Source organism: Delphinus delphis, chromosome 8 (assembly GCF_949987515.2).
Source record: "Delphinus delphis chromosome 8, mDelDel1.2, whole genome shotgun sequence".
Lineage (NCBI taxonomy): Eukaryota > Metazoa > Chordata > Mammalia > Artiodactyla > Delphinidae > Delphinus > Delphinus delphis.
Window position 1 is genome coordinate 54288946 of NC_082690.1, and position 12309 is coordinate 54301254.

Sequence of the window (12309 nt, forward strand, 5' to 3'; positions counted from 1 at the left end):
TCTGACATCAAAGCCTAGTCTCCTTCTATCACCTACTGCTCTGCCCAGCCCACTGAAGAAGCCTCACTATGATCCCAGTTCAGGGAGATGCAGCCCAGAGGCATTTGGTATTCAGGATTTTTGTGCATATAAAATGAAAAACGTCTGAGGTGTTGGAGGGAACCAGCAACTGTAAATATACGTGAGAACTGGTAGGAAGCAAAAAACCTTCCTGGAAAACCGGGCTTGCAAAACTCAGATAAGCAAGTGGCCTTTACTGACAGAGGTGTGCAATGTAACAGTAAAAATGACTCATACCTGGGCTTGATTCAGAGAGATACTTAGTGGCTGTATCTGCGAAAAGAGGGTATAAATTAGAATTACACCACAGCTTTGCAAATATACCAGTGCTTACTCCCAGGTAGCAGAAGAGAAGCCATTGCTTGTGCAGACAAGAGGTCCACCTACCTGATTTGTTCTCCCTTCTCTGCCCCCCACATTCCATAAATATTTACCGGTGATTTGGGGTGAATGGCGCTGGGGCCCTTCCCCTCAGGGCACAGTAGGGGCTCACTCTGTATTTGGCACTTGAGCAAAGGATATCCTCCAGAAAGTGGTGACGCAGGAATGTGTGCACCCTTCACAGGTGCACAGACCAAGGACCAGGAAGGTGATGTGAATTACTGGAGGCCACCCAGCCAGTGAGTAGGAACCGCAAGAGAGTTCTTCTCTCTCTTAGGCCATCACTGTCTCATTCACCATTGTATTCCCAGCACCCAGCTTACCGGTCCTGGCACAGAAAGGGGATTCAGTACATGCTGAATGAGTGAATTGGTTCTGAACTCCCTCTAAAGATGAGAGTATAGATTGGGGAGGATAAGGGGAGAAAAGAAGGCCTCTCCTCTCTGTCTTCCCTCCTGGCCATAGGAGCAGAAAGGAGTCTCCGTTCAGACCAGAGAAAACATTTGCTCCTTGGGAAGGCCATGTCTTTTTTGGGGTTATGAGTGCACTCCCATTGCTGAGCCCCCAAACACAGAGCCTTTCCCTGGGAAACCTGGGAGACATCAGAATCCCCTTTCCTACTGTTCTCAGAATGGAAGGGAAAGAGAGAGCCCAGCTGAAGCATCTGGGACTCTGGTTCCAGGCAAGTAAGTAAAGGGCTGTATGGACCCCTGGCCTAGAGAGCCCAGGTGGCCTGCTGTCATTTTGGGCATACAAAAATCCTCCCCACCAGCCTTACCCTTCTGGACAGATTGCCCAGACCACTCACAAGAGCCACTTGCTCAAGAAACCTACATTGAGCATCTGCTTCATCTAGGACCTGTGATCAACAGCACAGAGGGAGCAGGGATTTTTATACCTACTAGAGGAGGCAAGGTGGGGACATAAGTATGCATGCTCTGGGGGAGACAGAAAAGGTGAGCCGTCTAGGTTACCTGCTGTGTTAGCGTTCAGTGGAGGAAAAGCGAACTTTGGAGGAGGGTAGATCAAGGAAGGCTTTCTGGAAGGGGTGGCAATTGAGCTGAGCTTCAAAAAATAGAGCGGATTTGGACCAGGACATTCCTTATCCCCGTAGGAGAATTTCCTTTTAGACGCTTATACTTAAAATCTCATCATTTCAGGACTCTTGGCAGTGCTATCAAGCCAGAGGCGGGCATCCTACTTAGTCACAAAGCTAGTGTCTGTAGGCTTGCAGGTCAGCCTGCCCTGACCCAGACCTCAGATGCTTGCTCTCTTCACTGAGGGTCTTTTTCTTGCCTTTGGCCATGGACTGAGACGGTCAAGCAGGTATCTGTGTTTTATGCAAAGGCACCATGGTTTGGTAGACAGAATTCAGGCTGTGGGTTAGTAAGGACCACTCACTAGTTTTGTAAGCCTCAGCTTCCTCGTCTGTAAAATGGGAATGATAATCATGCCGCCCTCTAGGAGCTGCTGTGAGCATTAGAAAGGTTCAGGCTGTGAAAGCACACTTAGTATGTGCTCAAATACATGGCAGCAACTGTTAATATCAATTAGGTAAAATGCCATGGGAAGGCTGACTCCTAGCGATGGGCCAGGGGCAAGGACTAGGTCACCCTTCTCTGCCGGCCTCCTGATAACCACTGGACAGTAATGCCCTGGACTGAAAGGCCAGGGGTAGGGAGGGACCCTCAACCAACCCAGGAGGCCGCTTCTGCTGCTGGCTTCTTTTCCAGGCTCCACATGTCTCCATTAAAATGCTGCCTGAGGACAGGTGGACCAAACAAATGACCCTGCATATTCTCGCTTTCTCCCTGGTCCAAGGGTGTCTGTTCTCTGCCTGTTCTACTGGCTCCCAGGTTCTCTCCCTTCCCATCAAGGGGCATCTCTGTTGGCAGATCTTCTGGTCCAGGACCACAGCATGGTACATCTTCAGAGGGTACCATTCATATTCTGTGGCCTTCCTGGAGACCATCTTCATTGGAGTGGCAATGTTAGCCACTCTGTGGCCCAGCAGATCTCTTGGCCTCTGAGAGAAAGGTATGGAGTGTACAGGGAGGGAGCTGATGAGAGATGAGGCTGGAAAGCCAGGCGTGGATCAAATTCTAAAGGGCTTGGTAGATCCCATGTGGCCTTTATCCTGAAAATGTTTCGTAGGAAGGAAGTGATTTGCTCACATGGGTTTCTGTTTCTTTTTCCCTTCTATTGCTACCCAGCCCCACTCCCACCAGATTTGCTTTATAACTCGTTGGCATAAAAGACTGGGTTACATAAAAAGCAGAGAGCGACGCATCTTCCACTAAAAGTAGCCGTAACACTGATAGTGCCTCACACTTGATTGTGCTTGATGGTTTCCAGAAGGCTGTCTGCTGAGCCAAGGAAGAGCACAGCCTTTGGAATATCATACCTGTCTTGATTTGGATCCCATATTCACTGACTCTCAGTCCTCTCTGTGAAATACAGGGTTCTCGAGAGGAACAAGTGATGTGGAATACTTTGTAAACTGTGAACTTGAGAAATGTTTCCTTCCCATTGATTTCCTCATTTGATATCACTGTAGCTCTGTGGTTCCCTTAATAAACTCTTTCCCCCATTTTACAGATGATAAAACTGAGGCTCAAAGAGGTAACGTGACATGTGCATGGTTGTCTTAGTCTTAGGCCTTTTTTTCTTTTTCTTCTTTTTTAAATTTTTATTGGAGTATAGTTGATTTACAATGTTGTGTTAGTTTCAGGTATACAGCAAAGTGAATCAGTTATACATATACATATATCCACTCTGTTTTAGATTCTTTTCCCATATAGGTCATTACAGAGTACTGAGTAGCCACAGATGTGGCTATACAGTAGGTCCTTATTAGTTATCTATTTTATATATAGTAGTGTGTATGTGTCAATCTCAAATGTAAGTTGGTACAACCATTATGGAGAACAGTATGGAGGTTCCTTAAACAACTAAGTATAGAACTACCATATGATCCAGCAATTTCACTCCTGGGCATATGTCCATAGAAAACCATAATTAGAAAAGATACATGCACCCCAGTGTTCATTGCAGCAGTACTTACAATAGCCAAGACATGGAAGCAGCCTAAATGTCCATCAACAGAGGAATGGATAAAGAAGGTGTCGTGCATATAAATATATTTAATAGATATAAATAAAATTTGTCTCTTAATTCTCTCACCTGTAAAATGGAGCTACAGACAGTACCTGCTTTGTAGCGGGTCATGAGGATGAGCTGAATTAACACAGGTAGAGGGCTCGGAATAGTGCCTGGCACATAGTAAGGGCTCAAGAGATGTTAGTGGTGGTTTTTAATCCCCCCCAGACTCATTCCCTTTAGTCAAAAGTCACCTGAGGCCATCACTGTCTGTGTGACCTAAAGTTTCACCACTGCCTCCAAGTACACAGGCCACAGCGCCCTTCCTGGCTTTACGTGTTCTCAGATTTATCACCATCTCGGTACACTGTGTATTAACTTATCTTGTATTTTTCACTAGCTGTGTACCATTGTGTGTAATTGGTGATGCTCACATTTTAGCACACGTCTGAATCACCTGGAGCGTTTGTGGAATCAGATTAATGGACCCCACCCAAGATTCATGGCTCAGTAACTCTGGGGCAGGGCCCAAGAATTTTCATTTCGAAACAATTCCCAGGTGATGTTGAAGTTACTGATTCTAGCCATACCCTAAAAGTACCAAAGAAACAGCAGGAAGCTGATGACATGGGAGGCTAGTCTTTCTTTTTTTTTTTAATCTTATTATCTCTCGTACGAAAATGTCAGCTCAGTGGGGACAGGAGTTTTGTCTGCTTTTCTCCTTGATGTATCTCAGCAGCTAGAAGAGCAGGTGCTCAATAAGTGCCTGTCGGGTACCTGTGTATTGACCGCCTGACTGTGTCCGGTTTGCCAGTGCCTGCGGCTGGCCCGGCTGCTGCCGCGCGGTCCCCGTGGGGTGGTCCCCGTGGGGTCGTCCCCGCCGCGCTGACTGCGTGTGTTTGTGCCCTAGATCCCCCGGGTGGCCTGCAGAACCACCCTCGGCTCCGGACACCGCCGCTGCCGCTCTCGCACGCCCACACCCCTAACCAGCACCACGCGGCCTCCGTTAGCTCCCTGAACCGGGGCAACTTCACTCCGAGAAGCAACCCAAGCCCGGCCCCCACGGATCACTCGCTCTCCGGAGAGCCCGCGTCCGGGAGCGCGCAGGAGCCGGCCCACGCCCAGGACAACTGGCTGCTCAACAGCAACATCCCGCTGGAGACCAGGTGCGGGGCGCGGGGCGGCCGCGGGGTGCGGGATGGCCGGGCTGAGACCCTCAGGCTCTGGAGGGGCCCCGCTGTGTGCCCGCCACCTGGCCCGGCCCGGGCGGCTGGGGTCTGGACCGCAGCGTAGGGATACGAGGAGGGCGGTGGGATGATGTAGGGGAGAGAGAGCTGGGGCTTGGGAATCAAGCAGCCCTGAAGTTCAGGGCGAACCTGCTGCTTACTGAAGGTATGACCTTGCTCAACTTGCTGACCCCCTTTGTGCCTCACTTTAATACCCCACGGGGATGCTGCTCACTGGAGAAGGCTGTTGTAACAGTAGATGAGAGCTGATGTGTGTGAGCAGGGCTGTCACGTGGCAGCGAGCAGGCTCCCAGCGTTTGATTTGGGCCCACACCTCTGCTTTTCCCTAGCGCGACTTGGTCACCCTCCGCCTGGCGTGGACTTGCCTGGCCTGCGGTGGGTGCTCGGTGGCTGCCATCGCCCCTCACCTCCTCTCCTCCTCTCCTTCTGGCCTAGCCCCTCTATACCCAAGGCCCTAATAACCCCTAACATTGATACATTTGAGTTTTAGTTACAAGGACTTTCATATGTGGGATATGATAGAATCCTCACAACTTTAGGGAATAGGTATTACTATTGTGATCCCACTTAAGAGACTTGGAAGCTGAGACTCAAAAAGGCTAGGCAGTCCGTGCACGGCTGAGATTTGAACCCAGGTGGCCCAGCTTCCGGGTGCAGTGCCGTCTCCCTACACCACCAACCGTATCCTCCTGGCCTGGATCCCTCTGCCTCTCCCTTCTTCCAGCCTCCTCGAATGCTTCTTTCAGCTCAGGGATTTCAGTCCCCCTCTGTTCATAGCCTTCTTCCTTCCCTTTGCTAAGCCACTGTTTTTCCCAAACAGAAGGGATTTTTTTAAGGTTATAGAAACCATACAAACCCACTGGAGAAAACGCAGAAAGATATGAAGACGAAAGGTAGATGTACCCATAATCCTACCACTCTGAGATAAGCGCTCTTGGCTTTGGGGGACATAGCCTTTTCCTATTTTCTCTAAACTGAGGATGAAGTGTCCCAGGCTGGACATTTGGAAGCTCTTTCTCAAAGATAAAGTAGTTCTCAAAGTAGTGGGAAACAAAGATTTTCTCAAACTCCTGTTCCTTATCTGGGAAGAGGACAAAAGTCATACCACATTTGAGGAAGTAAAATTAATCTATACGTGGAAGGCGTACCCATCTGACTCTGCCTGGCACATGACGGTGATATTCCCACACTGAGCTAGTGGGTCCAGTGAGAGAAAATCAACATCCTTTTGTGCCATTTTACTCCTGTAGAATCATTTTTCCAAACGCAAATTTCTCACAGATGTGGCCCAACCTGCCCCCGGTCTCTTAATTAATATGTCTCTGTTGACAGTCTTCAAGATCATGTGTGACTTTTCCCTGCGCGCCTCCTTGGCTCTCTTCACGGACACAGTCAGATAATTGTATGTCTTCCTACCCAGAGTAGCTTAATTAGATCTCCATTATTTCCAAAGTGCTTGTTAAATGACAGCACATGGTTGGTTGAAAGAAGCCAGCAAGTAATCGATGGTTCTGATTCCCTGCATGGAGCGTGGCAGCTACTCCCTCTGCTTAGACGTTTGTTTTTCTCACATAGGATCAAAGTAGGTGGTTCTCGTTCCAGGGCGGAGCGACCCCTCTGCGGCCTCCCGGTCTCCCGAGATTCTGAGCCAAGGAGCTGCGGCTGCCTTTCCTTGTTATCGGCCATTGTGCTTTTTCTATGTCCTGTTTTCTTCTTCCCCTGCTGCTAGAAAGGGTATGCTGGGGCTTGGGAAAAAAAAAAAAAAGTGGGTGGTTCTCCAGGTTTTTCAAGGGAAAGGAAGATAAAGGATCAGCAGCAGGGACATTCTCCTGATGGTTAGTTTGAGACGTGAATGTGGTCCCAGCTTAAGTCTCCTGCCTCGTTAGCCAGTGCCCACATGCCTGTCTGACCCTCTCTTCTCCCACATCCATTGCTCAAACCACATGGAACTTTGTTTTCTTTTTTCTTATACTTTATCATTCAACTCATGTTCTGTAGAGCAGTTAGGAAATGGAAATAAGCAAGAAAAGAAAGTCACCCATATCTACCACCAAATGGTAATCATTGTTAACATGTTGGTGTATACTCATGTTTATATAACATTTTCTTGCTTTTCTAAATCCATTCACATATATAACATGATTATGTAAATGTAATATTCAGTATATGTGTGTATATGTGAGTGTACATATATGTGTATTTATCAGTATTCCATCAAATCCCCAGGCCTTTCATGCCCCTGTGCCTTTGCACATACTCTTTGCACAACTCTCTGCCAGAGTCACCTTCCTCCTCACTTCCTGGTCTAGCAAAGTCCTTGAAGACCCAGATGAAATGTTTGAGGAAGGTTTCTGCTGTGACCTCAGAGTTCTGTGCATCTAAAGATAGCCTAAAACTGGGCTTCCCTGGTGGCGCAGTGGTTGAGAGTCCACCTGCCCATGCAGGTCCGGGAAGATCCCACATGCCGCAGAGCGGCTGGGCCCGTGAGCCATGGCCGCTGAGCCTGTGCGTCCGGAGCCTGTGCTCCACAACGGAAGAGGCCACAACAGTGAGAGGCCCGCGTACCGCAAAAAAAAAAAAAAAAAAGCCTGAAACTGGGAGAGGTGCCTGATACAGTGGATAACACAATCAGAATTCTAGATCTTCATACCAACTGGTTGACAGCACAAAACTAACAAGGTATAGTTTAAGAGGGATCAGTGTCAAGTCTGGCAGATAGAATCAAAAGTAATTGTGATCAGCTTGGTGAGGTGGGAAGGATGTGGGCTTTAGATCAGGTGGATGTGGATTCCTACCTTGGCTGTAGTGCTTACTAGCTGGACAGCCTCCTTAACGTCTCTAAACCTTGATGTCGCCATCTGTAAATTGGGTTAAGAATTTGTGCCTGTTGGGTTGGGAGTAAATGAAATGTATGAGAAACACACAGCACAGTGCCCGGCATTAAAATACATGCTATAAAAGCCGTTTCCATTTTTGCCATGTATATCTGCTCCCCATACCAACCCTGTGAAGAAAAAAGTCATTCAAAAATATTTATGAAGCTCCTACTCACTAGAAGAATTGAGAGGAAATCACAGGTTCTATCTCTTGTCTGCTTGGAAGAAGTGAGTTTGGCCCTGATGTTCTGAGGGCATCAGTGATGGTCCACTCACTGTAGCGAGTTGTTCAAAGCACAGATTACAGGGTCAGACACACCCTGTGCTCAGACCCCCCACCCCCACCCCAGTGCTCACTAGCTGTGGACCTAGATCTTATAAGTCTTCGTCTCTAAAAGGAAGAAAATATTAGCAAATTCCTGTTCTGATGATCTGTTGCCACATAACAAACTACCCAAAACTTAGTGGTTTAAAAAACACCAGTTGATTGTACTTCATAGTGTGAATCAGCAGTTCAGGAAGAGCTCAGCTGGGCTGGTCTTCTGCTCCACGTGGGATAGACTGGGGTCAATCAGTGGTATTTGGCTCTTGGCTGGTCTGGTCTGAAGGATCCAAGATGGCTTCACTCACGTGCCTGACACCTTGGGGGAGACAGCTGGAAAGCTGGGCTCGGTAGGGCCCCTCTCCTTCTGATGTGGTCTCAGGGTCTCTCCACATGGCCTTCCCTGCAGGGAACTGTACTTTGTCCTCAGCAGCTCAAGGCTCCACTGCACTGAGACAAGAAACCGTTGATCCTCCTAAACGGCTTGGCCTGGAACTGGCACGGTGTCGCTTTTGCCATATTCTGTTGGTCAGAGCAGTCACAGGCCAGCCAGCTTCAAGGGAGGGACAGTAGACCCCACTTCTCAAAGGGAGAGGTGCCAAGAATTTTCATCCACCTTGAATCTACCAAACTGCCTCCTAAGGTTGTTGGAGCGATTACATAAAATAACGCCGCACATGTCTCTTAGCACACCGTTCGTGCTCAACTGCTTATCATGTAGTACTTGTTGTCCAGTAAATATTCACGCAGTGCCTACTGTGTGCCTGAGACATTTAAGAGAATAGACTCTTGCAGTAGGATAGAGATAAGCACAGGAGATGTGTTCTAATTGCCTCGGGATCCCCAGCACACAACACAGCCTTGCCACCTGCTGGGGGCTTGACAGATACTAACACACAGGTGAAATGAATGAGTGAATGAATGATGGAACAAATGAATGGATACATATACTCACCTGAGACTTGAGTGGGGCACAGAGAAGACTTCCCAACGGACCTGGTGCTGCGTGACTGTGTCGAAAAGCAGGTTTCCCCAGGGAGAGGCAGGAAGGAAAGGAGGGCCTGGAGAGGCACAGCCTGAGCAGAGCCCTAGAAGCCCCAGAGAGCAGGGCCTGTTTGAGACCGTTGTCCTAAACAGCTTTGCCAAGCGCCACCAGAACAGGGGGCCTCCTGATGCCAGAGAAACAGCCACAGACCCTTCCCTAATTGCCACACTGAGTTTCTGTTGAGAGTCTAAAATAAATAGCTGAGCAAATACCATAACAGCTGGTAGAATGACCAGGGGGGAATTCAGTTGCATGCTGGCAGGAAAAGGAAGGCTAGCAGAAGGACGAAGGAGAGAGAGGGCCTGGTTAACCCACTCCTTTCTCTGCCCCCGCTGTGCCTCTGACACTCCCCCAGGATGACTGAGTCCCCCAAGGAGGAGATCGAGTCTACCTGTGCTCCCCAGAGCTGGGGTGTGATATTGCTTTAAGCCCTGCAGGTGCATCTGTGGTCCATTCTGGTGGGAGCCATGTGTTCAGGGTCCCCTAAAACCTGATCCACTTCTTTCACACTCTGCAGCATCAGATGCGTAATTGATTCCACAGGGACTGCCTGATTAATAAACCATTGGGCTCCTGTCGGATGAAGGGGAAGCTGGAGCAGAAGGCTGCCAGACCTCAGCTCTAACTCATGTGATCTCAGGCCTGGTTTGGGAGCCTGGGGGCCACTTTGTGGTCATACTCAATTTGGGGAACAGCTCTGCCCACCCTCAGGGATTGGAGACTATCCCGTGGTCTCTAGCCCTGATGCGCTTCCCAGAATGGCACACGGTGTCTGCTGGTGCACCAGGCCAGCCCCTGAGCATCGCAGGGAACTGGGAAGGACAGTCGTCCCTGTCATTGGTGATTCCGTCACAGACATGCATAAGATACAGCCACTGCCACATAAGAAGCTGGAGGTCTAGGGAGGGAGGCAGACCCATAGATGAATGAATGGATATAGGGCTGTCTGGATGATGCTGTGAGAGGAGAGGAGAGGGTATGGCTCCCTCGGCTTGGAAGCCTCAAATAACAATCATAACAAACACTCAGAGAGCCCTTACTGGGTGCTCTGATGAGCTCCCAACCAAGGAAGCTCATTAGAGACTCAGGGCCCAGGGGTTTTACTGGGGGCTGGTCACACGGACATCACCTGCCTGGCAAGTACCCCAAATCCAGACTCCCAGAAGGAAAGCAGGTGTTCAGCATAAACCATATTGTTTGTACAAATAAAACTCAGTGAGTCAGCCCCTCTTATCAGTTGATGGTGAGAACCCTGAGCTCCCAGACACCAGCTAAGGGCCAACCTTATAAGCAGGCCTTTCGAAGGACAGCAGTCAGGACTGCTATCTTAACTCTTCTGCACAGAAAGGTAGTCTTATTCTCCTCCTCGCTTTAGAGGTGAAGAATCTGAAGAACAGAAAGCTTAAGTCACTTGCCTAAGGAGCCACAGTCAGCAAATGGCAGGGCCAGGAGCCGTGCCCAGGCCGGCTGACTCTGGAGCTTCTGCCCCTAACCGCTGTCCAGCACTGCCTTCCTGATTATTAAAGGTAGCCTCTTGGGGCATGCATTAGTAGAATCTGCAGGGAGAGAGGAATTCTGAGATGAGGGGCAGTTGCGCAAAGGCCAGGAGGGAGCTTGGCCTTTTGGAGCGAGAGTCAAGAGTTTGGTGAAGTGGGAGCTGCAGGGGCTTCCCAGTGGAGATGACAGTAAATGGGGGTCCCTGGTGGAGGACCTTGAGTTCCATGAACAGGAGATTGCATTTTCCCCGTGGGCATGGGGGCTGGGGGTGGTAGAAGCTGCCAACATCTTGCAAATCGAGACTGACGTCGTGAGATTGGCAGGGAAGACCTGCTTCATTTTTGTGTCTTTGTTCATTTGTTCACATGCCAGCTCCGTAACTAACTCTAAGTGTGGTCTCGGCCAAGTCTCTTAACACCCCGCACACCTTGGCACGGGTGGGGGTCTGCAGAGTGTGGGGTGTGATCCCTGCCTGTCCTGCTCTACCGGGTGGCTGTCCCAGGGCTTAGGGGGTGGAAACATGGTCCAGGACAGTGGGCTCATGGTGAGAAGCTGGGCTGCTGAAGAGGGCAGTCCCGGAAGAACTACTGGCCACTGCAGCTTCCCAGCCACTTCCTTCCCCAAAGCCATGCATTTTGTGCTTGGGAGGCGAGCTCAACCGGCCCTGGGTCAGAGAGGTGGAACCCTGCAGACTGGCCCAGGGCCCCCCTCAGGCTTAGAGGGGAGCCAGTCCCTCCCCTCTCTAAGAAGAGCTTTAAGAGCAGTCTAGCACTACACTGCAGTTCCTTCTCCAAGCCAGCGGCAACTCTTTCCTCACAGGCAGCTTGGGGCTGTGAGGCGGGAGAGATCTGAGTTTGAGTCCCATCTCTAGCTTTCCGCTGCCGTGTGATCTTAGGCTGTCACTTAACTTATCTGGGCCTCAGTTTCCATATCTGTAAAGTGAGTTAACAACACCCACCAACGTGAGGTCAGATGAATCCAGTGGCCATACCTGAGCTCCCAGCAGCAGTGGCTGGAGACCCTGCAGGACTGTGACCCAAGGAGGGCTCAGCAGCGCAGGTTCCCCATCAGGAAATCCTCATCACTTCTGTGTTTCAGAAGAACCAGAAACCCAGAGTGTTGGGGGCAGAGATAGACAGGAAATTTAGCAGGGAGCCTTGAACTGGGAGTCTGGACACCCGGGTTTTCGTTCCAGCTCTGCCACTGACTTGCTGTGTGGATGGGAGCAGGACCCGTGTCTCTCTGGGTCTTGGTTTTCTCAGCAGTCAAATGAGACCTAATAATTTGACCCAGAACTCAGTTTTGAAAGTACAGAATGAGGCTTACTATTTCAAGGCAATAATAGCATCTGAATAGGCAGCATTTCAGCAAGTGCTCATGTCACCCCAAACTCCCAAGTGATCTAAATGATTAACATCCAAGTTAGCATGGGTGTGGACGCTCTTTCAGGAAATCGTATGCACTCTATCACTCTAGAAACCCTTTGTTCTCTTGCATTGTCTCTCCCCTTGTTTGAATAGATCTGTACTTTGAGGAGATACTTGTCTGCTCTCTCTTTTTAAATAACTGTTTCCTTTTGAATTACAAAATTAAAAATTAAAATCACTCTTGATCCGGACAGTGGAAAATCCCCACTGTTAACATTTTCATCTTTATCCTTTGTCTTTTTTCCCTGAATGTATCTATTTATTTGTTTCTGATGCATCCTAAGTATAGATTTGACTCTCTGAGAGCATAGTCCTTACCTAGCGATGCAGGCCAGACTCCTACACGTTCTGGCGA

At 49.3% G+C, this 12309-nt stretch overlaps 1 protein-coding gene across 1 annotated transcript in view; it reads left to right on the plus strand.

Annotated features, from left to right (window-relative positions):
* TENM4 (teneurin transmembrane protein 4) overlaps positions 1–12309 on the plus strand; it is a 385173-nt gene that overhangs the window by 146936 nt on the left and 225928 nt on the right. The window contains exon 3 of the mRNA XM_060017248.1: positions 4451–4706. Within this exon, the coding sequence (XP_059873231.1) occupies positions 4451–4706 (256 nt within the window). The remainder of the gene's footprint in view (positions 1–4450; positions 4707–12309) is intronic.